Here is a 27,678-nt window from a genome sequence, read left to right on the forward strand (position 1 = left end):
GACGGGAGATGTTAAAATGTCACTTAGACCTATCAATCAGACATACATTGTTAACTTAGGTTTTAGTGTTTCCTTCTGGTACAAGGTAGTCATTTATCCCTTTCAGGAATCTCTTACTAGTTCCAACATTACTCCTAAAAACTAAATACATGACAAAAATTATTCTGATTTAACAAAGGTAATTTTGTATAGAAATAGCCGAGTGTGGAATAAAGGCTTTAACATGTAAGTCATTGCGAGAGACCACTAAAAGTTTGATTAAAGCTGTAAGGAAGACAAAAACTTTGAAAGCTTTCCTATAATTGGCTTCTATTATCCTGTACTTGTATATACACATGTTATGGTAATGTTTGTGATCAATTAAATACCATTATTCCATTGACGATATTGAATTTTACTGTACTTTTCTATCTAGCTAGCTTTTTACTGAGCCAATACCTACCCACTTTCTGTAGGTATACTGTCCAGCATGATCAGACCAGTATCTCACTATACAGTCAGGGTCCCTCCCTCTGCTCTTGTATTTTTCAATGTAACTCAATAACTTCCAATCACTTGATTCAGGCAAATTTAATATAATGGCTTGAAATATGGTTGGATGTTTTCTATATCCTTAAGATTAATAACACGACTCATCTTTATCAGGGATATTCACATTTAATCTTTTGATGAAAAACGGACAAAAAGTAAAATCCAGAATAGAGTAAGGCAACTCTTTGATTTAAATAAGTAAGGAAAAGGTAAAGAAGGTCTGTGCTGATTAAGGGGAAATTACAGTGTCTAATAAATCATTCTGATCTCAAATTTACAAACTTATATCGTAAATGTTATTTGTTTGAATTTTTTTTCAGATAGATTTTTTTAGCTTGAAACTTGAAAACCAGCTGTTTCTGTGCCAACAGTGTAATACTGTTTTACACAACCACTATTTAGTTTTACTTTTGTTCATTCCTCTCAGATGTTTGTTTATTCTTTACTTATAGAGAGCGGATTGAACGAGAAAAAATGGAGAGGGAAAGAGCTGAACGAGAACGAGCTGAACGAGAACGCATGGAGAAAGAGCTCTTGGAACGTGAACGAGAGCGCGAGCTAGAACGTAAACGGAGGGAACATGAGCATGAACAGCGGCAGGAAAGGGAAAGAATTCTCAAAGAATCTGCGGATACCTTAGCTGCTGTGGATGACCATTTCCAGCAGTCCTTACGGCTTGCTAAACAAAGGGTAAGTGAATAATTATGTTGACATACAGTCTCTAACCCTGCTTCTGTACTGTCTAAAACATCCGTATGATACTAGTTTTGAGGTGCATTGATATGACTTTTGTGCCTACAAGGTGGTGTGTAAGGATGAAATTTTAGACCCTACTCATTGTTACATTTACCAACTAAGACGTGGTTTGATCCTTGCCAGATACTTGGCTTGTGATTTAGCCCACTTTTAGCTTACATTGATGGCATGGCCAATTCTCACATGAGCCTGAAATACTTGTCAGAAAGTTGACTTGTATTTGAGCTCAATTGACTGTACATTGTTCTCAACATTTGTGTCTGAGAGTACAGTTTTGTGTTACTGATTCCCTGATATGTTTCAGGCTCAGCAGTCAGGCATGATCTGGGCACCTCCCTCCATCACCCTTGGCACGGGGAAGAGTGGGCCTCCCAAGTCTGAACAACAGTCCCCTTCCTCCTACCACTACAGTCATAGCGAGAAGCTTGATAAACAGGATATCATTAAAAGCATGGAGGAAAAGGTCAAACAGGTAAATGCTTGTTCCCAAACTGATCATGTATCTCCTCCTGTTCAGGACTTTCTGTAGATTTAAAAATTCTTTTAGTCCAAAATCTTTCGGTTTTGTTCTAATGCCTGAATTGTGAATTCTTCTGCTTAAATTTGTTGAATTTGCTGTCAATCTTAATTATGTCTTGTTTGTGTTATAGGAAAGGGAAAGGGAGGAAATGCGTCACCTTTCTTTTAACACTGAGATGCTTCGACGGCATGAGATCATGAGGCAGCAAGAACTCTTTGTTGCTAAGCAAGAAGAGTTCATTAAGGAACGTCAGAAAGCTCTTGCCACAGAACATAAATCGGAACAGAAAGTGGAGAAGGTCAGTTCAAGCCGTTCTAGTGATAACAAAGCTCACAACTACCAACAAGCTCAGGGGTTCAAAGGATACCCTGTTTCTTCTTCTTCCTCATCTGGCTCTGGGTCAGGAGTGAAGCAAGAACCTAATTTTAGTTTGTATGGCTACCAACCATTCCAGCATACTTATATATCACCAGAACAGCTTCATCTACATGGTTTGGCAGCTGCAGAGAAACAAAGTGAAGAGAAAATGAATATAGACTCGAAATCTGGGTCCACTTGCTCAACGTCACCTAAACGACCCAAAACTGGTGTACCTCCACCATTGATTAAGGACATCAAATCTCATAGCTCTGTGATAGTGGAGAACAAGGGTAAAGACAGTGGCAAGTCTGCCAGCCCACGCCCTGCACATTCACACTACAGCAGTACCATCCCCATGCCCCCATCCACCTCCCCACGACCCCAGCCCAAACCAGCACATACTCCTGATCGCCACCATCACGACCGACCACGCTCAGCTTTAGCCAGTAGTAGTCCCTCAGCAGGTTCTTATCACCATGACGTCTCCGGGTCCATGGATCTGTCCTCGTCAGGATCACATGTATCATCACTCAGCTCTCTCAAAGGGGAAAATAAACATATCGCATCCAACAGCCCACTTAGCCAAGGCATGAACCATCAGCAGCTTGCATCCGCAATGTTAGGTCAGCCAGTTGACTATCACCGAGGTAAACCTCCAGCTTCATCCACATCATCCAACGGATCATCAGCATCCAGTAGCAACAGTCACTACATGTCTGCAGCAATAGCACAGCCACCCGTGTCCCTCCCTGGGCGCTCACTGGCATACAGTTACAGTCTCATTCAGCAAGGTCTTGTGCCAAACCCAATCTACTCACAAAGTACTGTTAAGTCAATGTCATCGGCCCATAGTGACCAACAGAAGGGAAACACATCAGCAAGCATTCCAACAGCCACCTCCCAGTCCAGCAGTTCAGCTGGTCAACAGGGTGTTAAGCGGAAGGTCATCAAGGATGGGCCACAACGCAAGAGGCAGAAGGCAGAGAATGTAGCAAATTCAGCTCTGAATGTGCCAGTGACCACTCCGCAGATATTGACCAATCACTCCCCATATACAACTACAAGTAGTACAACATGTACTACAGTGTCTAGTGCTCTTTCCAATGTCACCATGACAACCAAATCAGCTATGAACACAATTTCATCTCCATCCTCATCATTTTCATCGTCAACATTATCTACGTCATCGTTTATGTCCTCTCCATCCTCATTAGCTCCAGGCTCGCAAACTGCTTCAGGATTTATGGATAGTTTTAAGTCTTTTGTTGAAAATGCTGTTCAGAATGCGTTCCTTCAAGACCAGGACTTGAACAAATCAAGCAAGTCAAATAACAGTAGTAGCAGTAATAGTAGTAAACAACAACATTCAACATCAACTACAGAGACCAAACCACAACAACAACAACAATCATGGCACCCAATTGGGAAAAGTCCCCCACCTCCTCCGGCTCAAGTGGGACATACCCCACCCCCTCAACCTGTGGTGCACCACTCTCCCCAGTCTCAATCTCAGCCCCAATCTCAACCCCAATCTCAGACCAAATCCCAGAACCAACGCAGGAAAAGTGACCCCCTCCAGCTCAGTGCTTGTCTGGATGACTCCAACTCCCAGACATTGAGTAGTAGCAGTAGTAGTATCAGCAGCCATACGGCCCTAATGGAGACCATCAATCGTGTGGCCAATGGTCAAATTGACACAGACAGTGACACCCTCAGTGCTCCTAGTCCCCCACCCCATGTCAAATCAGACAGTACCTCCCCACACAAGTCCGGCAATGCACCAAAATTGAAAAAAGCATGGTTGCAGCGCCACTCGGATGAAGACAAGGAATTGAAAAATTCACCAGTTCCTCATGGAGATAGTCGTGAGCAAAAGGCAGAAATTGTGCGAAATTGTTATGTGAATTGTTCTTACATCTCACCCAGTAAGGAGGGAGGAAGCCGTTCCCCAATCAGTGCTCTTAGAATCAACGGTAACCTCAAGGATCACTCCATTAGTAATGATGAGTCCACTACATCTGCATCAGAGACAGAATCAGCTCAGGTAAGTTGGTTATGTTATATAACAATGAATGGGCCTTGTTAGCCACCTGTTCTACACGTTTTGTATCACATGACTGTAATGTAATGTAACATCATCCATTGCTGCTGTTTGTTCATGTTGTTTCATGAGTTTTTTCTGTTAGTTTGTATTTTGATATGTACATGGTCATCATGAGACACAATTCCTTAAAAGAAATGAATGTTTTATATGACAAGATTTGATATACTATCAGTAAAGAAGGTGTACATTTCATCATGGTGGCTGTCCTGGAAATCACAGAGCCAACTGTTAATGTTGATTGTCACTTGAGGATAGGTGAAGGTTGTAATTTAGATTTATAGTGGAAGAAGGTGCCATCTCCATCTAGCTTCTAAAGTTATTGTGTATGTAAGATATTGAGGATTACATTAAGACTCCCCATGTTATTGTATATGGGTAAACTCTTATATGAAACTTTCTGTTCAGTAACTAAGGAAATTCATGTCATGTATTATAATTCTGTGTAAATGTGCTGCATGTAACAAAAACAAAACATAGAAGATAAATGTATAATGTAAAATAATTAATTTCCATGTACTACAGCTGTATAAATTAACTATACACAATATTTTCACCAAGTATAAACATCTACATTAACAGTCTGCTTGTGTATTTTGTTTTTAATGGATTATATATATACAGGTATAATGGGATGTTAAATCATAAAACCAGACTGCGCGAGGACCAGGAAACCAGCTGTCGCCTGTATAGATTTATCACTCATTTACGTCATCTGACAAGTGTGCAACTTGTTTTATTTATGTGTGTAATCTTTCCAACAAAATTATGTTATATTAATTATCCTTATGTTTTTGTTGTGGCATCTTTTAACATTGTTGTCTTGTACTTCTCTCATCAGACAGATATGACATCATCCTTAGAAACATTCACTGTCTGTAGACAACCCATCAGATGAATAGACAGGCCATAATAAGAGGATCTGTGTTATAATTTATAGGTGTTACAATATAAGATAGAGAATTATTCAGGGACTTATCCATGTGTCACATTTCTCAGTGTTATGTCGACAGCTGTTGATACGACTACTGGAATGCTGTTCAGCATGATTACCCATGTATTTTAAAGATATGTATTTTTTGCATTAGTTTCAGTGCATGTATTAACTTTATATCTTGCCATTATTTGTACAAGCCTAGGTTAACAGATCATTAGGAACTGCTAAGTGTCCTATACCAATTAACCAGAATGCCAAAACCACCCATTTCAAATTGATTTATAAAATGGACATTTTACAAAAGCTGAATATAAACCCACCTGATTTAATCAGTGTATTATAGGACCATAGTTTGTACTTGACCCTCTATATGTGAATATTGTGAATGACCAATAGAAGGATGCCTAATTTTACTGGAGTACAGCTGTGTTATGTTTGCAGGTATCCTGGTGCCACAAAGAAAACTTGGATTGTTTTTGTTGTGGTCTTGTACATCATTAGTCAACATATGTAAGATTACAGCTTAGGTAGATGTTTATAGGTCTTCAGTAAACATATAAATTACTTCCAAACTATGGTGATTTGGCAGTTCCAAGAGTATGGAGAATTCCAGAGCAGGGGAAATGGAGATGTTGATGGTTTAGGCTGTGTTAGCAGCCAGTAGGGGTAGGGCAGACAAGTGGAAGTGTTACATGCTGATAGAAGAATCTTTGATTATACTCTTGGTCCTAGGCCAAAATAGAAAAGAAAAATAAGAACAACACACTGCTTTCTTGATTATTCACAACTTACTGGTACTTTCAGTCTATAGTAAAGAAATTCACAGCAGTGCAAAAGTAGAGAAATCCACAGCAGTGCCAAAGTAGAGAAATCCACAGCAGTGCCAAAAGTAGAGAAATCCACAGCAGTGCAAAAGTAGAGAAATCCACAGCAGTGCAAAAGTAGAGAAATCCACAGCAGTGCAAAAGTAGAGAAATCCACAGCAGTGCCAAAGTAGAGAAATCCACAGCAGTGCCAAAGTAGAGAAATCCACAGCAGTGCAAAAGTAGAGAAATCCACAGCAGTGCAAAAGTAGAGAAATCCACAGCAGTGCAAAAGTAGAGAAATCCACAGCAGTGCAAAAGTAGAGAAATCCACAGCAGTGCAAAAGTAGAGAAATCCACAGCAGTGCAAAAGTAGAGAAATCCACAGCAGTGCAAAAGTAGAGAAATCCACAGCAGTGCCAAAGTAGAGAAATCCACAGCAGTGCAAAAGTAGAGAAATCCACAGCAGTGCAAAAGTAGAGAAATCCACAGCAGTGCCAAAGTAGAGAAATCCACAGCAGTGCAAAAGTAGAGAAATCCACAGCAGTGCCAAAAGTAGAGAAATCCACAGCAGTGCAAAAGTAGAGAAATCCACAGCAGTGCCAAAAGTAGAGAAATCCACAGCAGTGCCAAAAGTAGAGAAATCCACAGCAGTGCCAAAGTAGAGAAATCCACAGCAGTGCCAAAAGTAGAGAAATCCACAGCAGTGCAAAAGTAGAGAAATCCACAGCAGTGCCAAAGTAGAGAAATCCACAGCAGTGCCAAAGTAGAGAAATCCACAGCAGTGCCAAAGTAGAGAAATCCACAGCAGTGCAAAAGTAGAGAAATCCACAGCAGTGCCAAAGTAGAGAAATCCACAGCAGTGCCAAAGTAGAGAAATCCACAGCAGTGCCAAAAGTAGAGAAATCCACAGCAGTGCCAAAAGTAGAGAAATCCACAGCAGTGCCAAAGTAGAGAAATCCACAGCAGTGCCAAAAGTAGAGAAATCCACAGCAGTGCCAAAAGTAGAGAAATCCACAGCAGTGCCAAAGTAGAGAAATCCACAGCAGTGCCAAAAGTAGAGAAATCCACAGCAGTGCCAAAAGTAGAGAAATCCACAGCAGTGCCAAAACTGTAAGATAATTTGGCAGCAGAGTCCCCCTATACATTCTTATATTATATAGGGAAGTAGTGATAGAAAGAAAGCAAAGAGTTCAGTACTTTCATTCTTATATTATATAGGGAAGTAGTGATAGAAAGAAAGCAAAGAGTTCAGTACTTTCATTCTTATATTATATAGGGAAGTAGTGATAGAAAGAAAGCAAAGAGTTCAGTACTTTCATTCTTATATTATATAGGGAAGTAGTGATAGAAAGAAAGCAAAGAGTTCAGTACTTTCATTCTTATATTATATAGGGAAGTAGTGATAGAAAGAAAGCAAAGAGTTCAGTACTTTCATTCTTATATTATATAGGGAAGTAGTGATAGAAAGAAAGCAAAGAGTTCAGTACTTTCATTCTTATATTATATAGGGAAGTAGTGATAGAAAGAAAGCAAAGAGTTCAGTACTTTCATTCTTATATTATATAGGGAAGTAGTGATAGAAAGAAAGCAAAGAGTTCAGTACTTTCATTCTTATATTATATAGGGAAGTAGTGATAGAAAGAAAGCAAAGAGTTCAGTACTTTCATTCTTATATTATATAGGGAAGTAGTGATAGAAAGAAAGCAAAGAGTTCAGTACTTTCATTCTTATATTATATAGGGAAGTAGTGATAGAAAGAAAGCAAAGAGTTCAGTACTTTCATTCTTATATTATATAGGGAAGTAGTGATAGAAAGAAAGCAAAGAGTTCAGTACTTTCATTCTTATATTATATAGGGAAGTAGTGATAGAAAGAAAGCAAAGAGTTCAGTACTTTCATTCTTATATTATATAGGGAAGTAGTGATAGAAAGAAAGCAAAGAGTTCAGTACTTTCATTCTTATATTATATAGGGAAGTAGTGATAGAAAGAAAGCAAAGAGTTCAGTACTTTCATTCTTATATTATATAGGGAAGTAGTGATAGAAAGAAAGCAAAGAGTTCAGTACTTTCATTCTTATATTATATAGGGAAGTAGTGATAGAAAGAAAGCAAAGAGTTCAGTACTTTCATAGAAGCTTCCATAAGATATATTGATTAAAAGACATTGCCATTTTTTTTGTTTTTTTTTCGCACTTGAAGATATTTACAATTTTGTGTTGAGTAGAGATACAGGTTTTCCATATTTATATGATACAGGAGGTGCATTGTGTGTCTGGTTTTATACCCATTTGTTGTTGTATTCCCAAGCTGTGGTATGCTACACTCATTGTATATACAATCTGTGGTATGATACACTCATTGTATATACAATCTGTGGTATGATACACTTTGTATATACAATCTGTGGTATGATACACTCATTGTATATACAATCTGTGGTATGATACACTCATTGTATATACAAGCTGTGGTATGATACACTCATTGTATATACAAGCTGTGGTATGATAAACTCATTGTATATACAATCTGTGGTATGATACACTCATTGTATATACAATCTGTGGTATGATACACTCATTGTATATACAATCTGTGGTATGATACACTCATTGTATATACAATCTGTGGTATGATACACTCATTGTATATACAATCTGTGGTATGATACACTCGTTGTATATACAATCTGTGGTATGATACACTCATTGTATATACAAGCTGTGGTATGATACACTCATTGTATATACAAGCTGTGGTATGATACACTCATTGTATACCCAATCTGTGGTATGATACACTCATTGTATACACAAGCTGTGGTATGATACACTCATTGTATATACAAGCTGTGGTATGATACACTCATTGTATATACAATCTGTGGTATGATACACTCATTGTATATACTAGCTGTGGTATGATACACTCATTGTATATACAATCTGTGGTATGATACACTTTGTATATACTAGCTGTGGTATGATACACTTTGTATATACTAGCTGTGGTATGATACACTTTGTATATACTAGCTGTGGTATGATACACTCATTGTATATACAATCTGTGGTATGATACACTTTGTATATACTAGCTGTGGTATGATACACTTTGTATATACTAGCTGTGGTATGATACACTTTGTATATACTAGCTGTGGTATGATACACTCATTGTATATACAAGCTGTGGTATGATACACTTTGTATATACTAGCTGTGGTATGATACACTTTGTATATACAAGCTGTGGTATGATACACTTTGTATATACTAGCTGTGGTATGATACACTTTGTATATACTAGCTGTGGTATGATACACTCATTGTATATACAAGCTGTGGTATGATACACTCATTGTATATACAAGCAGTGGTATGATACACTTTGTATATACAAGCTGTGGTATGATACACTTTGTATATACTAGCTGTGGTATGATACACTCATTGTATATACAAGCAGTGGTATGATACACTTTGTATATACAAGCTGTGGTATGATACACTTTGTATATACTAGCTGTGGTATGATACACTCATTGTATATACAAGCAGTGGTATGATACACTTTGTATATACAAGCTGTGGTATGATACACTTTGTATATACTAGCTGTGGTATGATACACTCATTGTATATACAAGCAGTGGTATGATACACTTTGTATATACAAGCTGTGGTATGATACACTTTGTATATACAAGCTGTGGTATGATACACTCATTGTATATACAAGCAGTGGTATGATACACTTTGTATATACAAGCTGTGGTATGATACACTTTGTATATACAAGCTGTGGTATGATACACTCATTGTATATACAAGCCGTGGTATGATACACTTTGTATATACAAGCTGTGGTATGATACACTTTGTATATACTAGCTGTGGTATGATAGATGTGTAGTTGTATACTCCAGCTTTGATAGGATATATTTGTTGTTGTGTATACAAGCTGTGGTATGATACACTTTGTATATACAAGCTGTGGTATGATACACTTTGTATATACTAGCTGTGGTATGATACACTCATTGTATATACAAGCAGTGGTATGATACACTTTGTATATACTAGCTGTGGTATGATAGATGTGTAGTTGTATACTCCAGCTTTGATAGGATATATTTGTTGTTGTGTATACAAGCTGTGGTATGATACACTTTGTATATACAAGCTGTGGTATGATACACTTTGTATATACTAGCTGTGGTATGATACACTCATTGTATATACAAGCAGTGGTATGATACACTTTGTATATACAAGCTGTGGTATGATACACTTTGTATATACTAGCTGTGGTATGATACACTTTGTATATACTAGCTGTGGTATGATACACTTTGTATATACTAGCTGTGGTATGATACACTTTGTATATACTAGCTGTGGTATGATAGATGTGTAGTTGTATACTCCAGCTTTGATAGGATATATTTGTTGTTGTGTATACAAGCTGTGGATTTTGGTATTTGTAGTGTATTTGCATTATAAAGTTTTTAATTGTGAGGTAGTTGTGTTGTTAAGCCTTCTGAAATGTTTATTTATTTAAGAGGAACTTCAAGACAATAAATAACATTAATGTCTAGAGATTGAGGTGATTATGAGAAAAATCAATTTCAGCTATTTGAAAGCTGTATGAAAAACACTGTCATATTTCGTTAGAATGATAGTGCCAGGCACTTGTAGATATAGTTATTACAAGAACACAAACCATGAAGTGTTAGAGAACTGTAGATCAGATTCTGATACAAATCAGTTTTTTAATGTTGAAAACAGATTCTTTTAAGATACAGGCAAGTTTTTAAAGCAAATAAATTGGCTTTCAGTGGCTTACAGCAATGTAGTAATATATAAAGTCAATATGAACTGTGATCTGTAGGATGTAGGGTTTACACTGTATATTGTAGAGAGACTACCATCCAGAGTTTGTCTAATGTACTAGCCATTAAGGTAACTATAGCGGGGATGTGTAAACCAAGGTGACTCACCATCTTTTTACCACAGGAGTCTCAGACATCAGTACTGAGTATAATACACGTGTTCAATCATATAAAGGCCACCAGCTGATAATTAACTATGTCACCTTCACAAAATCTTCAATCCTAATTTCTTTAGTCTCACATTCTCATGCTGGATCTTCTGTCCAAATTTCTGACTATGGTCTCGCTTGTTCAAAATGAATTTTCAGTCCAAAATTTCTTAATATGGTCAAGGTCCTGGTGATTAGCTATAACCCCATTACAGTGTTATATATTGGATTAAGTTTTATTTAGGAAGCACTTTCTGCATTATGACATATTTTGATATATTTTTATATTCTTGTCATGCAAATAGCTATTACAGCGTCTGTATTAAAAATATGTGCACTGTTTAAAAGTCTGCTTAGAACTGGAAACACAGAAGTAGATACCCTACTGTTTTTACATTGATCTATTGGCTTTAGATATACAAGGGTACCAGAGTTCAGTATTTGATATTGCTCTGATAACAATACCTTAACAACCCTATCACACATGTCAATATCTAGCATATTTACACACATTACACCTGTGTGTTTACATTCTTTACACCCATGTGTTTGCTCCCCTTACACCCATGTGTGTTTACATTTTACATGTGTGTTTATAGAAAATTTAGGTTTTATATTAATATCTCATACAATTTCCTTAAACTTGTATATTTATATTCCTTACATGTGTGTTTTCACTCCATACACATGTTTGTTTACATTCCTTACACTTGTGCATTGACACTCAATACATCTGTGTGTTTACATTCCTTACACTTCTGCGTTTTCTCTCCATACATAGGTGTGTTTACATTCCTTGCACCCATGTGTGTTTACGTTTTACATATGTGTTTATACAAAATTTAGGTTTTATATTAATATTCCTTACATGTGTGTATATACACTCCAAACACCTGTGCATTTACACTCCATTCACCTGTGCATTCACACTCCATATACCTGTGTGTTTATATTCCTTACATGTGTGTGTATACACTCCATACATTTGTGTGTTTACTTTCCTTACACTTGTGTGCTTACACTCCTAACACCTGTGTGTTTATATTACTTACCCTTGTATGTTTACATTCCATACACCTGTGTATTTATATTCTTTGTACCTGTGTTCATACACCCCAAAATATCTTGGTATTACCTGATCACTGTCCTTCTCTGTGCTGTACTACCTACACATACCATCATCAATCCTGGGCAGGTTTAGTAGAACCTCCAGCTGTTTCCCACCACTTTTTCCCCTGATGGATGATATTTACTGTTTCCTGTGTAGTAGTATGTAAAATCTGACCTGGTTGCATTCATGCATAAGAGCTGATTGGTAAACACAAGCAGCTGTTTCCTGACATTTTGGAAATAACTACTGTTGATTCAGTGTATGTTGTGACTTTGAATGCTGTCGGCTGTTACTAGGCTTTCTGTGATGTTAGGTGTACTCAAATTAATGTTAGTGCATGTCCCTTATTGGTGTGGAATCCTAGGATTGTTTGATTAATACGACTTACATGTGTCGCATGTGATAGTGTAGATAATGAGATGAAAAAGCAATCAGAACAGATAGCAATTTAAAAAAACACATATTCATTGATGCATATATGATCATACATGAGCATCCTTTTTTCCTGAGATCTATGAAACAGCTGGAAGGGTTTGTCATGATAGGCATATAAAAGTTAAAATTGGTGACAAGTTTCATCAAATGGAAACAAATTTCAGATTAAGCCTTTCACATTGTGAAACTATTAATTTTCAAATTGATAGGAAATCTTTGTTGGCAGTACATTAAATCAGGCTAGTGAACTTTGTAACTTCAATTTCAAGGAAATGAATTCTCTAGGCCAGTGGTTTTTCCTCTTACACAAACATTAGTAATGATAAAATATAGTAACATCCTCAGGGTCTGCATATAACCTCCTGACACAGCCAGTCTCAGCTGTGTGTCATAATCTTTGTTCACTTAAACCTTTAATGCAATGGATTTTCTGATATTGCTAAAGGAGTTGTCCAGTAATTAGCCCACCATCATCTATTGCAGTTTAAGTAGAAATATTTACAAATGCTATATCATTGTCATGTAATTAGCTCATCCTCTACTCTGGGTTTCAGACAATATTTAGGCGTCTGGGTATATGTGATGAAGTCCTATTTATAATAAAAATGTCCAGATATCCTGTTAAAGTATTAGTATCCTCACCTGGTGTAATTGTATCTTGATCTTCATTTGTTTGTAACACAATAGACTTAGATTTTTTTCCAGCTACCAGTATTCAAGGCTAGAGAGTTGAGACTTCTGTGTGTTGAATTCAATCACAATTTGTTTCATATGGTTCATTTTGATTTTTTTTTTTTTAACAGAATCCAGAAGTTCCAGGAAAAAAACGACAGAAAAAGCGAAATAATGTGAATAAAAAACAACGACAAGAACAACAGAGCGAGGCTGTGGTAGACAGTATCCCTAATCCTACCCCAAACACTAATCCCACCCCAGTGGGCAAAAAGAAGGGCAAGAAGAATAAGGAGAAAGATAATTCTAAGGTAAACACTGCTTGTAGAACTGTGATTATGTGAGTACAGCTCCATCTGACTGGTAGAGGGTTTGTCCTGACTTGTTGTCCTCTGGCATTTATGTTGGATCTTAGAATTATGCTTGCCTTGACTGGAGTTCCTGCAATTCCTTGTTGTAAAATGGTATATACACTTATCATATTAATTTAGTTTTCACCCTTGGTTGCCCTAGAAGATTTAAAAGCAACCTTTCTGTGATAAAACTGGACTCCAACCTTACTACAACAATGTGTTTCCTGTTCTAGTTAATGGAAACGTTTTGAGTGTATTATGTGGCTAGTGTATTGATGCCTCTGTGACTACATAAATGCCACCATCTGTACTGTGTTTTGGTGGGCGAAACTCCTTGTAGCTGACTAGCTTGTGTGGGCTAGTGTCCCTGTTACTGGCAGCATTATTATGTAATAGAATGGCAGGGTGATATTATCTCTCTCATGGACTGTTTTTCAGTGATATTGCACATGGTGGATTTATTGTACTGCCCCATGCAATTTAATTAAGTGGTGGTATTATCACCAGACATCATCTTCTGTGTTGTGTGCAGTGGCAGGCTTTGAAGTAGGGGCTGACTGAGAGAGTATTCAAACAAATTGTCTGCAGTTGACAAGAAGACTTTATATTGGAGGTGTGGAACTAATCAGAATTCTTAATAGACCACCATTGAAGTGAAAGGGGCAGTTTGTTTGCAGTAAAAACAAGCCTTCTTACATAAACTGCTTTCAGGAGCTAACATTACAAGGGTTATGATAGGATGTGGAAAGTGTCTGTATCTGCTCTAGCATGTTAAGCAGGTTTACATGCATGATGTCTTTCCACTCCTAGATCTATGACCCTTGGTATAGGTCAGGTACAACAGGGGGTACTGCTTCTCCATGCATGTGTGCAACAGCATAGTTTACAATTGATTAGAAAGTCTAGTCAGCCGCCACCCCCAACAAATCACCAGATCTGCACTCCACAAGGTCTTTAAGGTTTTACTGAAATTTGATAAAGATGGAAAGGAGATTTGTAGTGAAGAGTTTTTAAAGTTGATGTTATAGGGGAACTCCAGTAGTTAAAATAGCATCTGCAGTCATGTTTATTGTGATCAAAATTATTAATAGGAATGTAATATGATACACTGCTTTAAAAAGCCTGATTGCTTAAAAAAATGTGATGTCAGTCAACATTTAAAATTGAATGATGTATGTATTGATTCTAGGTCATAGCAATTCTGGGAGATTACTATGTAAGTAATCTGATATGTTTCAGACCAATAATTTCTATTTTCACTTTAAATTTATTCACTAGTTGTTTTGATGTTAAGCCAGCCCTTTTTTTCCTAGTTGATGTGGTCCTTGAGTTGTGGTGTTGATATTACACACTGAAGTTTCATCGGTGCATGTTCTCAATAGCCCTCGTAATTGTTTCTGTAAAAGCCCAGTTTTTTGGGTGTTTTATGACAGTTGTGGCGGTCACCTAGTACAGACTACTTGCCCTGTAAAAGCTAGGTCAGCTTTGTAATCCCCAGAGTGGTGGATCTGATGATAATGTGCACCGTTCTCTTCTCAACCCCTGATCTCCTCTACAGAACAAAGCACTGAATAACCCTGATCTGACTCACCAAAACATCATGACCACCAAACTTCAAAGTTTACCTGGGTTTTTCCAGTCATTTCAGCTTATTAACATTGATGATCATCCATAGCAACAGTGACTCTTTCCTTAATTGCTGTTTGTCACTGTCAGGTTTGATTGAGGTGACCCGGAGTTGTGGTGTGATGTGGCTTACAGTGTGACGTGGGTGTGTAGCGCAACACACATAGCCTTGTTCACCTTACCGGAAGTTTGTGGTTTAGTAAATCTCTTCTACCTGTCTAGGGCTATGAATGATGGTAGATAGGGTACTCATAGTAATGAGTTTGCCCTACAAAACTGGCTGGCTTTGTATTGTAAATATTACCTGTTATGGTATTGAGTGGCAGATTGAAGTTATTGGGGAAAAAATGGCTGATGTTATGTTGATATTACACAATAGACTGTCTAGGAAACCCTCTTACTGAATAGAAGTATAATTAATATCTCTGGCTAATGGTTACCCTTGTTTATGTAGTCCTGTATTGTTGTGGTGTTTGAGGGAGTGGTGATAGGGGAGTGGAACCGCTATAAACGTACCCTTCCTTGATGTTACACTGACAGAATTTACTCTCCCCATTGCTGTATACCTATGAAATCAGACGATAGCATCTCCCAGCTTCCTGATCTTAAATGGGTAGATAGGTGCAGAATTATAGTGAGATGGTTCTGATATTAGACGTTGACCTGTGGTGTGACGTATAGGGTATAGTCCTCGTGTTTAAGGGTTCTGAGGGTATAGACCGTGTTATGTTGTTCTGATAGGGTATGGACCCTGTGTTGTGTGGTTCTGATTCAGTATGGACCCTGTGTTGTGGGGTTGTGATATGGCATTGACCTTGTTATGTGAGGTTCTCATAGGACTCAACACTTGAATTAATCTCCATTCCTTTCTTCCTACACTTGTCAGATAGCTCAACAGGTCCTCCACCATCAGCACCCTGCCATGTCTTACCATGCTCAAAGTCAATGCAGTGATGAGTCCATCATGGCAACTTACAGAGTTAGATGAGCCAGCTGTGATTCTCCCACAATTTATTCTACTTATGTTTATATTTCATCCTTTGAAGGTGACCTCTAAATGACCCTAAATGCCACAAGAGTAAGCCATTGTATCCTCTGTTTACTTAAGTTGCCATTAATCAACTTGATCAATGGAAATTGTATTTAACTAAGTACTGAAACAGGTCTGCAGGTGTTTTGTTCTCTCAACAACTCATAACCATTTACAAATAGCCTTATCTCATCATTATAGATATATATCTGGTAGTTTTGGAATTTCTGTACTAGTGCGATTCTCTGGGTTATAAGCAGATCAGTTAATGTTTTAAATTGAATTTTAAGCTGGTATATAGGATCTGATTTATTCCCTTAGCTGTCAGGTTTTATTATTAAATGGGTATCTTGTATTACAAACATCAACAAAAATGCTGTATACCTAGTTATTTGATCAGTTTCATTCCTTCAGGAATATTTTTGCATGAAAATGAAATGAGTAGAGAGGAATGTTAAAGTGGGTTGGTTGCAGTGCAGAGTGAGCCTGTCAGGAAAGCTTACACAAGTTATCATCGCTCTGGCAGTCACTTTAATGGGCTTGGCACTAAATTGGGTTTAGTTGGAATTTCTGGTTGGGAAAATCAATAGTCTGATTTACTAGTGGAGGCCCAGATAGGATCTGTCTAGCTGTAGGAATGACATTAGGACCATGTAGGATAGTGGCTTACTTCCAGCACACTTGAGATGGCTACAAGGATTTCGGAGATGGTTTTGGGCTATACTGGGCCACAGGTAGTATAGATCAGCAGGGTTGTTGTCAGCATGCTGTGGTGATGGTAGCTGCTGTTAGCAAACATTGTAGCATGAAATCAATGGCGTCCCAGCAAGGTGTGACATCTGTATACTGAGGAGATCTAGGGGCGGCGTTACCTGGTTATTGGTCCTGGGTTTTTGTATTTATCAGAGTAATTGTATCTCCAGGTTTAAATGGCTCTCTATCGTAATATGATGAGTAATGAAGTGTTGGGGATATCTCAGAAATCGCTTCAGTTATAAAAGGACACGTAGACAGAGCACTGGAAGTAGAAGGTTGTAGGTGAGAGTCTGTACAGAATTAACAAGGAAGTTACGGGAGTGCTATGTCGATTTGTGCGATCAATACCTAGCAGACACAACTCTGTGCCACCAAGGAATGCAGTCCCTCTTTATCGCTCACTAAACACAGTCTATGCTGCAAAGAAAAATAAAAGTTCTCATTGATCTGGCAGTTTTCTGAGTAGAGCATTATTCTGATGGCGTAATATTTGCCAATGACTTTGTCACATTCCCATCGACCTTCTGCTGATTGCCTCTACAGTCTGTCTCCGACCTTTGAGTTGGCCATTGTGTTGGTAGTCTGCAATGCTAGCACTGGACAAAAGCTCTTGGCTACTGAACTTTCATGTAGTTCTACCACAACACAGGATGATTTTGGTGCTGAATCATGGCTGTGTTGGGGTTTTGGGGATTCTTCCATCTTAATGTTTGTCCTCTGATGTATCAGTGAATCAGTTTTATACCCACTTTGAAGTTTTAGCTTTGTAATCCTGTGATGTAATCTCCACTATTTCGGCTTTTAAAGCTTCTATCCTTGAAGAATCTTGTCATGGAACCTTTACTTTGCCCATTTTTCATGTCAAAATGTTGTTTAATATGTTGGAGTGATGTATAGATTTTGTAAATGGATTGGATGTGTGTGTATCTAAGGACCTGGATATGATTTTTGAGATGATTTGTAATGAAAGGCTTCTTTCAGAGTTTGTATCATACCAGTTATATTATAATCAAATACTGAAACTTTTAGGACCAAATTATTCAAGACTCAACTCCAATTGATTTAAAACAAGCCTTGCTTCAGTGTTGTAATGTTCTTTTCATTGATTTTAACTCAATGTCTGCTAGTTTTCTAACAAATCAAAAGTAATAATGTTTGAAATTATAAATATAATTTCCTATGATTTAATCTTTTTAGAATAAGGAGTCCAGTGAGGATGAACGAAGCAATGGGACTGTAGTTAAGAAGCTGAAGTTGGATCCCAAAACAGAAGCCAAATTAGAGAACAAGTTGGAGTCTAAGTCTGAGGCTGAAGTAAACAATGGCAGCAGAAGTAACACCACTAGCCCTCCCGTCCCCAACCCGGCTATCACTCAACCCACAAAGAAAGAGAAAAAGGAGGCAAAACATGCCTCCTTCCTCTCTCAAGAATCCTCAAGTCAACAGGCCCCTGTCAGTGAGCCTGATAGATCTAAACCAATGGACATTTCCAAACCCATGGAGGCTCCTCTGTCGTCCTCTCTGTCATCTTCTGGCAGTCTCAGCAATGTTAGCAGCAAGGAGAAGAAGAAGCACAAAAAGGAAAAACAAAGGGAAAAGGAACGTGAAAAGGAAAGAGAACGTGAACGAGGCAGAGATCGTGAAAATGAAAAAGATAGAGAACGTGACAAAGAGAGAGACCGAAGCAGGGATAGAGACAGGGAAAAGGAAAAAGATAGGGAAAAAGATCCAGATCAAGAGGCCCTAGATATTGAAATGAGGGAGAGGGAGCGTGAGTGGGAAAGAGAAAAGGCAAGGGGATGTAACAGCATCATACCTCCTAAAGAAGTGGAGTTTATTGCCAAGAACAATGGTAGGTGTCATGGCCACATTGGATCAAGTCAATAACAAACCATTGAAACATTCAACCACATGTTGGTAATTTTAACACTTCCTTGAAAAATTATCTTGTTGATGTCTTGATGTTTTGAGGACATCTGTAAATAGATTTTCTGAAGAGAAATTCAACTTTGAACATGTTTATGTTGACAGGTTCTTCATTCAATAAACCGTTGGTGAAGGCAACAGTTGCAACTCTGAAAAGGACATGTCAGCCATTTCTGCAAGATGGCTCATGTAGTGAGGTCACTCCCAAGCTCATGAAGTGTCGTGAATGTAAGATGACTCCCACCCAACGCAGCAAGAAACTTCCCAACATATTCTGCAGGTTCTATGCCTTCAGAAGGTGAGGTCAACAAAGGCATTTAAATAAGTATATATATGCTGGTTTATTGAAATCAAATTATATCTGTCATTCAGTTTAACTTCAAACACAAATATGAAAATGAATATTTACTTAACTGTTCTGAAGATTGATCTCTGTGTGAATAGTAATATGTATATTCAGGACAGCATGTTCAGAATTGACATAAGAGAAATAGGAGAACGGCGGTTATTTGTGATGAGTCAGTGTACCTGGATTTTTGTCTTGTCAGATGCTAGTTGTGTGCATTTTATGGGGTAATAATGATAGCTGTATGACAAGTCCAGTGTGTTTGATCAGCTGGGCATATCTTCTGTAACTAAACCTACCATTACACAACTATTGTACCTTACCTTTAGAAATGGAGTGTGTCTATTTCTAAACCTAGTCCTTATACCAAATAATGTTTGTCTATATATATTCACCCAGTCTTGCTATCACACACTTAGAGGTACTGTAATATATTTCTAGCATCTACCATCACTTAAGTGATGATAGTGGAGTATGTTCATGTACCAAGCCCTTACCATCCCTCACCAGTCTGTTGTAGCAGTGTCAGAAACAGTATCAAAGCATAACATACCTCTTGTGATGGGAAAACCTACGAGATAACAGATTTTCCTATATTGGAGATAAATGTTGTGTACTGAAGATAACATAAAAAGAACTGCTTCAGAGATAAGAATCTAACCGTTGAAAATTAAAAAAGAAAATAAAGATTTATTTGATTGCAGTTGAAGTGTTGATCTCTATAATATTGCCAGAGGAAAAACCTTGTAGTCTATTTGTAGGTGGAGGTCACAGAGGTCACTAGTAACTCCCTATCTGGGAAAATCTCTTGAAGACTTGAAATAAGTGCGTGTTTGATAATGTGTAGGGTCTGTAGCCAAACATATGGAACTGCTTAGAGTAGCTGGTTGAAGATAGCTTCATCTACCAGTATCATCAACTTCCTTTTGAAAAATATTGATACCAATTCTAGAATATTTCATCAACAACAACAAAAATTTTTGATACAAAATAAAAACCAATCTTTTTATAGTCAGAATTTTGTTTTGACATCAATCAATCTTCTAGGACCATTTTTGGATAATTGAAAATATTGAAATAAAGATGTGAACAAAAATTGTAAACAACTGCGACTTCTTTATGATACAGTATAAAGGGAAGCTGCCAAATACTGCACAGTTGGCTGGGTACTTAGTGGGGATTGATTGAGTCTGGGACAGAGGCCCTGACTGTCTACAATTCCCACCTCTAACAATCCACCAGCACCATGTGCCTTCTCATTCAGGCTATAAACAGTTCAGCTCTGCTCAACAACATAGAATTTGTGGTAGCCATAAATTGCCTAGTAATGCTCTGAAGAGCTTCTTTACTGAAATTTCAGGTAGTTTTTCTCCTGCATTTACCATCCTAATGCTTTTTACATCTATTTTGATGGTTATGGTTGTATGAGTGTTAAGTGCCACAGAAATGTCTGTTTACAGCACTTGTATAAATACACTGTAGTTTTCAGATGAATATCTTGTGTAAAAGGTCCTTTATCCCTATGGTGTTGTCGGTTGTCTTTGGTTTTTGATGTCCCTATTCCCTATGTTTAACTATTATCATACTTCGTCTTTGGAAAAACATTGAGATGTAATTAGATTAGAATTTAGTTGAGATTAGTAAATTTAAGCAGATTCCTTCCATTTCCGGACAAGGAGTGCTTGTAATGATTACTCATGTTTAGAGAACAAGAGTTGGTTTTTCCAAATTCTTTCCTGTGGCTACAAACAGGCTGAATACTGTGTTAATGGCCTCAAATCTCCTGGTATGTCTTTGTTGTTATGGGGCGGGAATCACATAGGTTAGGAGTGATAATCTGGTGTTATATGACTGAAGAGATTGGAGGTCATGGTTTGTGGTTTTCAGACAAGTGAAGGCCTAGTATCACCAGAGGGCTGATGTCATATGGGTCAGAAAAGCTAGTTCCAGGTGATGTTGTTGACACAGCCAAGCAAATCAAGCCAGGCACAACTCACTCTGATGGCTAGGGACTTTTATCGCCTATTTTGAGTATACACACATCCCAGTCCACCATAAATCTGTCTCAGAATGATGGATCATTTGGGTGTTGAGGCCTGTAAATTTTTGTGGTAGAAGTGTAGTGTTCTAGATTCAGTGTTTTGTTGATGGTTTGTTATAAGCTTACCTATTTTGAAAACAAAATTCAGTTATTAAAGAAATCTGTTGAACTCCATGTAGCCTTTTATGAAGATGGCTATTTGTGCTGAGGAACCATTAATTTCCATATAGTCTATTGATCTGTATCAGTGCAGAAAAGCAAATCTCTGGAATGGCTTTATAACTGTAGAATGAAGGTCATTAAGTTGTAATGATCCCCACCAGCCCAGGGTTCACTGTCATTATGGTGTTTATTTGTCCACCTTGTACATTCCCCCTTGTACCTCTGACCTGAGCTGTTTCTACATGAGAAAACATACACATCGTGAGGACTTTCTGTCTGTTAAGGATTGAGGAGAGTGGGGTGAGGGAACAGCAACAGTGTTGTAGGTCTAGGGACCATCTCATCATAAATATGACTTGGACAGATTTGGAATGTCAGAATGAGGATATCAGGGAACTTCTCTGTGGTTCATTACTCAGCACCACTACTCCCATCACAAGCTGTAAACATGAGCTGACTAGTCTGAGATAATGGAAATGACAGGTCCAGGAAACTAAGATAAATCCCAGGCCAAGGTCATAACCTTGACTGATGTATTGGCCAGAATACAAACACCCCATGTGGTGGATTTAGCTGTCTTCACAGCTCAACTATTACTGTACTACTACAATCATAATTGCAGTGCTGAATTTTTTGAACTATATACTAGAAAAAAGGGAAAAGTTCTTGGTTATCTCAACAAAAATTTTAAACCTACAAGTATTTTCCAAATTTTACATTGAAATGATATATTTCAATCATACCAAGCTTTATTTATTTATTTATTGAAATTTCAGGTTGCGATATAGTCAAAAAGGTTTCTTGACAATAGCTGGGTTTTCTGAGTTGTCTGATGCTGAGTATGATGACATTGAGCCATGGTTGCCTCATACACCAGTCATGGAGCCAAAGATGGACATAGAGACGTCCAAATATGTTGTGTCCAAAATTGGCGATCGCTTCTGTGAACTTGTAGAGCAGGAGAGAGAGGCACGCTCATGGGCAGGAGAGGAAGGTTAGCATATATCTTTAATTGGTTTTACCTAGAAATGAATCGAAGATTTAATTAGTTATAATAGAAGCTCCCATCATTATGAAATAATGCATTAAATATTAGCTATATTATCAAAGCTGATTTGTTATCTGGATCTTAATTATGATAGATGGGACAATAGTGAACAAAATTCTTAATATTATTTCTCTTGTTTTCAGCCAAGATTGCATGGAAACGTGCAGTTACAGGTGTGCGTGAAATGTGTGATGTTTGTGACACAACTCTCTTCAATATGCATTGGGTTTGTCATAAGTGTGGATTTGTGGTGTGTCTGGACTGCTACAAGGTCCGAATGAGAGCACTGAAGCGTGAGGAAGATGATGAGGAGAAAGATGAGAGGGAAGATGAGGAGGAGGATGATATTCCTCCTGGTGAGGATCAGAGGAGATGGCTTACCTGCAGTTCTAATCGTCAACAGCATGAGGTGGATAAACTCATGCTCACCCAAATCATTCCACGTGATGGTAAGTAACTAGTAGACTTCTGTGTGGTTCATAGTAAGCTTAGTCTGATTAACCTAGCTCACTCTGATCATTTCTGAAAATTATTTAATACTTCACTGATATAGAACCTTGGCAAGAAAATAGAATATAATTCGTTGTTTTACTTTCATTTTCAGCCCTTTGGGAGGTTGGCAGATTAATCCATGAAATTCGTAATAAGTGGGATATTCCATCGAAGTGCTCTTGTGATAAGTCAATGAAATACCCGCCAAAAAATGGAATTACACAGGTGAGTGCAGAATTTATTGAGATTTCAATGAATGACATGTTAATTTTTTTTCATTTCTGAGCAGAAATTTTGTTGCATGTTTTTTTAAATCAAATTTTGTACTAATTTGTTGAGTCCGTTGTTAAGTATTGTTTCAATTTTTTATAATTCCAGAAGTATCTGAATGCATTAAACCACATATCAAACGAGAAGAACAGAAAAATGGTTAATGGTGTTGGTGACGACCATAAGTCTCACAAAGGCAACAGGAAGCATGATTCTCAAGCGGTCAATGGTAATGTTAAGTCATCACTTGGAGGCTACAGTCCTGACAGTTCCTCCCCACTGAGAATGTTGGCTGATGTTGCTTCCATGGACTCCGAAAACAGTCGTGAGCGAAGTGAATCTCCGTACAACAAGCGTCGTGGAGAAACTGATAAATATGGGAAAGGATACAACCCAATCACAGAGCCAGTGTCGCCATGTGGTCAAGGCAATGTCGGCGAAAGTGAAAGTGACAAAAAAGGTCCAACCAGTTGCTCAACATTACGAGAATTACTTACAAAAACTGCCGGCAAAGTGAAATCAGGTGGAGAAAGTAACAAAAAGCCGGCAAAGTCAAAGAACAACAATAGCAGTACACTTGATGATATTATTCAATCTGTTGTTGAAAAGCAGTTGCCTAGAGACGAGAATAGTCAGCCAATTAAATTAATGCATTACATCCCTCGTTCTGGATATAGTGGTATGATAGCATGTGATACACCCATACTGGTACATAACCTAACGGAGACTAGTGTGCTCTACCCGGATGTTCCCCACTCCTGGTTATGTGATGGCCGCCTTCTCCGCCTCCATGACCCAAAACATAAAGGAAACTTTAAGATCTTCCAGGAGCAGATGAAACGTGGTCAGGTAAGTATCTTTGATGTTGATTTCTGTTTATCTTAATTATTTTGGGGTATGTTAAAAGACTTTAAGGAAAAATTGGAAGATAACATCATGAATTTGTTTTATTGTAGAAGAAGGGAACTCACAATTAGTCTTAATATATCATACATTGTTTTAAGTGAGATTTCAGAAAACTGTAATCTGATGGTTATATAGCCCTATATAAGTATATCATTTTTAACTTTGAGCTGCCTCAACAACAACTCTAAAATTAGACTTGTTAGTAAGGCAAAACAGGAATGGTTGGACCATATTGTCATACCTCAAGGTCATGGCTAGGGTCTTAACTGAAGGTCATGGTTAAGGTCTTAAATGAAGGTCATGGCTTGGGTCTATCTAAACATCATGGTTGGGTCATGCCTAAAGGTCATGGCTGGAGTCATACGGTACAAAAGGTCATGGTTCGTGTTGTACCTAAAGCCAAAAGGTCACAGCTGTGGTGGTAGTCAGGACTGATTGAGGACAATGAACATATGTATGACAGGGTCACTAAGTAGAGGATGGTATAACAATACTATAGTGGTGTAGTAATAGTTGAGGATGTAGTGAGATAGATCATGAATGTGAGGTACAGAATCCATGATTTGATATTGTATTGGTGTGTGAGAGTATGTGATAATTTATCATTTTTTATATCTGGTTGATGGATGTACTTTTAACATCCCTATTTGTTTATGTTATTACTGTTGAAATGTTATATTGAAACAAATGCACTTTTTTATATTGAATAAAATGCACAGGAAACTATATTACATTTGATAAAGAGTAATATACATTTATAGTCAAATTAATTGTGATAGAGGTTTGTTGTGTAACATACATTGATAGTAATATTATTTGTGACTGAGGTTTGTTGTGTGGGGTACATTGATAGTGATATTATTTGTGACTGAGGTTTGTTGTGTGGAGTACATTGATAGTGATATTATTTGTGACTGAGGTTTGTTGTGTGGGGTACATTGATAGTGATATTATTTGTGACTGAGGTTTGTTGTGTAACATACATTGATAGTGATATTATTTGTGACTGAGGTTTGTTGTATGGGGTACATTGATAGTGATATTATTTGTGACTGAGGTTTGTTGTGTGGGGTACATTGATAGTGATATTATTTGTGACTGAGGTTTGTTGTGTAACATACATTGATAGTGATATTATTTGTGACTGAGGTTTGTTGTGTGGGGTACATTGATAGTGATATTATTTGTGACTTAGGTTTGTTGTGTGGGGTACATTGATAGTGATATTATTTGTGACTGAGGTTTGTTGTATGGGGTACATTGATAGTGATATTATTTGTGACTGAGGTTTGTTGTGTGGGGTACATTGATAGTGATATTATTTGTGACTGAGGTTTGTTGTGTGGGGTACATTGATAGTGATATTATTTGTGACTGAGGTTTGTTGTGTAACATACATTGATAGTGATATTATTTGTGACTGAGGTTTGTTGTGTGGAGTACATTGATAGTGATATTATTTGTGACTGAGGTTTGTTGTGTGGGGTACATTGATAGTGATATTATTTGTGACTGAGGTTTGTTGTGTAACATACATTGATAGTGATATTATTTGTGACTGAGGTTTGTTGTGTGGGGTACATTGATAGTGATATTATTTGTGACTAAGGTTTGTTGTGTGGGGTACATTGATAGTGATATTATTTGTGACTGAGGTTTGTTGTGTGGGGTACATTGATAGTGATATTATTTGTGACTGAGGTTTGTTGTGTAACATACATTGATAGTGATATTATTTGTTACTGAGGTTTGTTGTGTGGGGTACATTGATAGTGATATTATTTGTGACTGAGGTTTGTTGTGTAACATACATTGATAGTGATATTATTTGTGACTGAGGTTTGTTGTGTGGGGTACATTGATAGTGATATTATTTTTGACTGAAGTTTGTTGTGTGGGGTACATTGATAGTAATATTATTTGTGACTGAGGTTTGTTGTGTAACATACATTGATAGTGATATTATTTGTGACTGAGGTTTGTTGTGTAACCTACATTGATAGTGATATTATTTGTGACTGAGGTTTGTTGTGTAACATACATTGATAGTGATATTATTTGTGACTGAGGTTTGTTGTGTGAGGTACATTGATAGTGATATTATTTGTGACTGAGGTTTGTTGTGTGGGGTACATTGATAGTGATATTATTTGTGACTGAGGTTTGTTGTGTGGGGTACATTGATAGTGATATTATTTGTGACTGAAGTTTGTTGTGTGGGGTACATTGATAGTGATATTATTTGTGACTGAGGTTTGTTGTGTAACATACATTGATAGTGATATTATTTGTGACTGAGGTTTGTTGTGTGGGGTACATTGATAGTGATATTATTTGTGACTGAGGTTTGTTGTGTGGGGTACATTGATAGTGATATTATTTTTGACTGAAGTTTGTTGTGTGGGGTACATTGATAGTAATATTATTTGTGACTGAGGTTTGTTGTGTGGGGTACATTGATAGTGATATTATTTGTGACTGAGGTTTGTTGTGTAACATACATTGATAGTGATATTATTTGTGTGAGGTTTGTTGTGTAACATACATTGATAGTGATATTATTTGTGACTGAGGTTTGTTGTGTAACATACATTGATAGTGATATTATTTGTGACTGAGGTTTGTTGTGTAACATACATTGATAGTGATATTATTTGTGACTGAGGTTTGTTGTGTGGGGTACATTGATAGTGATATTATTTGTGACTGAGGTTTGTTGTGTGGGGTACATTGATAGTGATATTATTTGTGACTGAGGTTTGTTGTGTGGGGTACATTGATAGTGATATTATTTGTGACTGAGGTTTGTTGTGTAACATACATTGATAGTGATATTATTTGTGACTGAGGTTTGTTGTGTAACATACATTGATAGTAATATTATTTGTGACTGAGGTTTGTGACTGAGGTTTGTTGTGTAACATACATTGATAGTGATATTATTTGTGACTGAGGTTTGTTGTGTGGGGTACATTGATAGTGATATTATTTGTGACTGAGGTTTGTTGTGTAACATACATTGATAGTGATATTATTTGTGACTGAGGTTTGTTGTGTAACATACATTGATAGTGATATTATTTGTGACTGAGGTTTGTTGTGTAACATACATTGATAGTGATATTATTTGTGACTGAGGTTTGTTGTGTAACATACATTGATAGTGATATTATTTGTGACTGAGGTTTGTTGTGTGGGGTACATTGATAGTGATATTATTTGTGACTGAGGTTTGTTGTGTGGGGTACATTGATAGTGATATTATTTGTGACTGAGGTTTGTTGTGTTACATTGATAGTGATATTATTTGTGACTGAGGTTTGTTGTGTGGGGTACATTGATAGTGATATTATTTGTGACTGAGGTTTGTTGTGTGGGGTACATTGATAGTGATATTATTTGTGACTGAGGTTTGTTGTGTAACATACATTGATAGTGATATTATTTGT

The 27,678-nt window shown here is 37.3% G+C and overlaps 1 protein-coding gene across 3 annotated transcripts in view; it reads left to right on the forward strand.

Annotated features, from left to right (window-relative positions):
- LOC132563716 (probable JmjC domain-containing histone demethylation protein 2C) overlaps positions 1-27,678 on the forward strand; it is a 60,420-nt gene that overhangs the window by 24,222 nt on the left and 8,520 nt on the right. For 2 of the 3 annotated variants that reach the window (XM_060228468.1, XM_060228470.1), the window contains exons 4-14: positions 984-1,221; positions 1,592-1,759; positions 1,938-4,211; positions 13,405-13,584; positions 14,816-14,842; positions 18,236-18,890; positions 19,070-19,262; positions 22,290-22,507; positions 22,705-23,010; positions 23,166-23,278; positions 23,432-24,172. In XM_060228468.1, the coding sequence (XP_060084451.1) occupies positions 984-1,221; positions 1,592-1,759; positions 1,938-4,211; positions 13,405-13,584; positions 14,816-14,842; positions 18,236-18,890; positions 19,070-19,262; positions 22,290-22,507; positions 22,705-23,010; positions 23,166-23,278; positions 23,432-24,172 (5,113 nt within the window). The remainder of the gene's footprint in view (positions 1-983; positions 1,222-1,591; positions 1,760-1,937; positions 4,212-13,404; positions 13,585-14,815; positions 14,843-18,235; positions 18,891-19,069; positions 19,263-22,289; positions 22,508-22,704; positions 23,011-23,165; positions 23,279-23,431; positions 24,173-27,678) is intronic. The other variant, XM_060228469.1, reaches the window with a different exon arrangement.

This window comes from Ylistrum balloti, unplaced genomic scaffold (genome assembly GCF_031769215.1).
Source record: "Ylistrum balloti isolate Yb309-2 unplaced genomic scaffold, AGI_CSIRO_Ybal_v1 Utg371830, whole genome shotgun sequence".
NCBI classification, from domain to species: domain Eukaryota; kingdom Metazoa; phylum Mollusca; class Bivalvia; order Pectinida; family Pectinidae; genus Ylistrum; species Ylistrum balloti.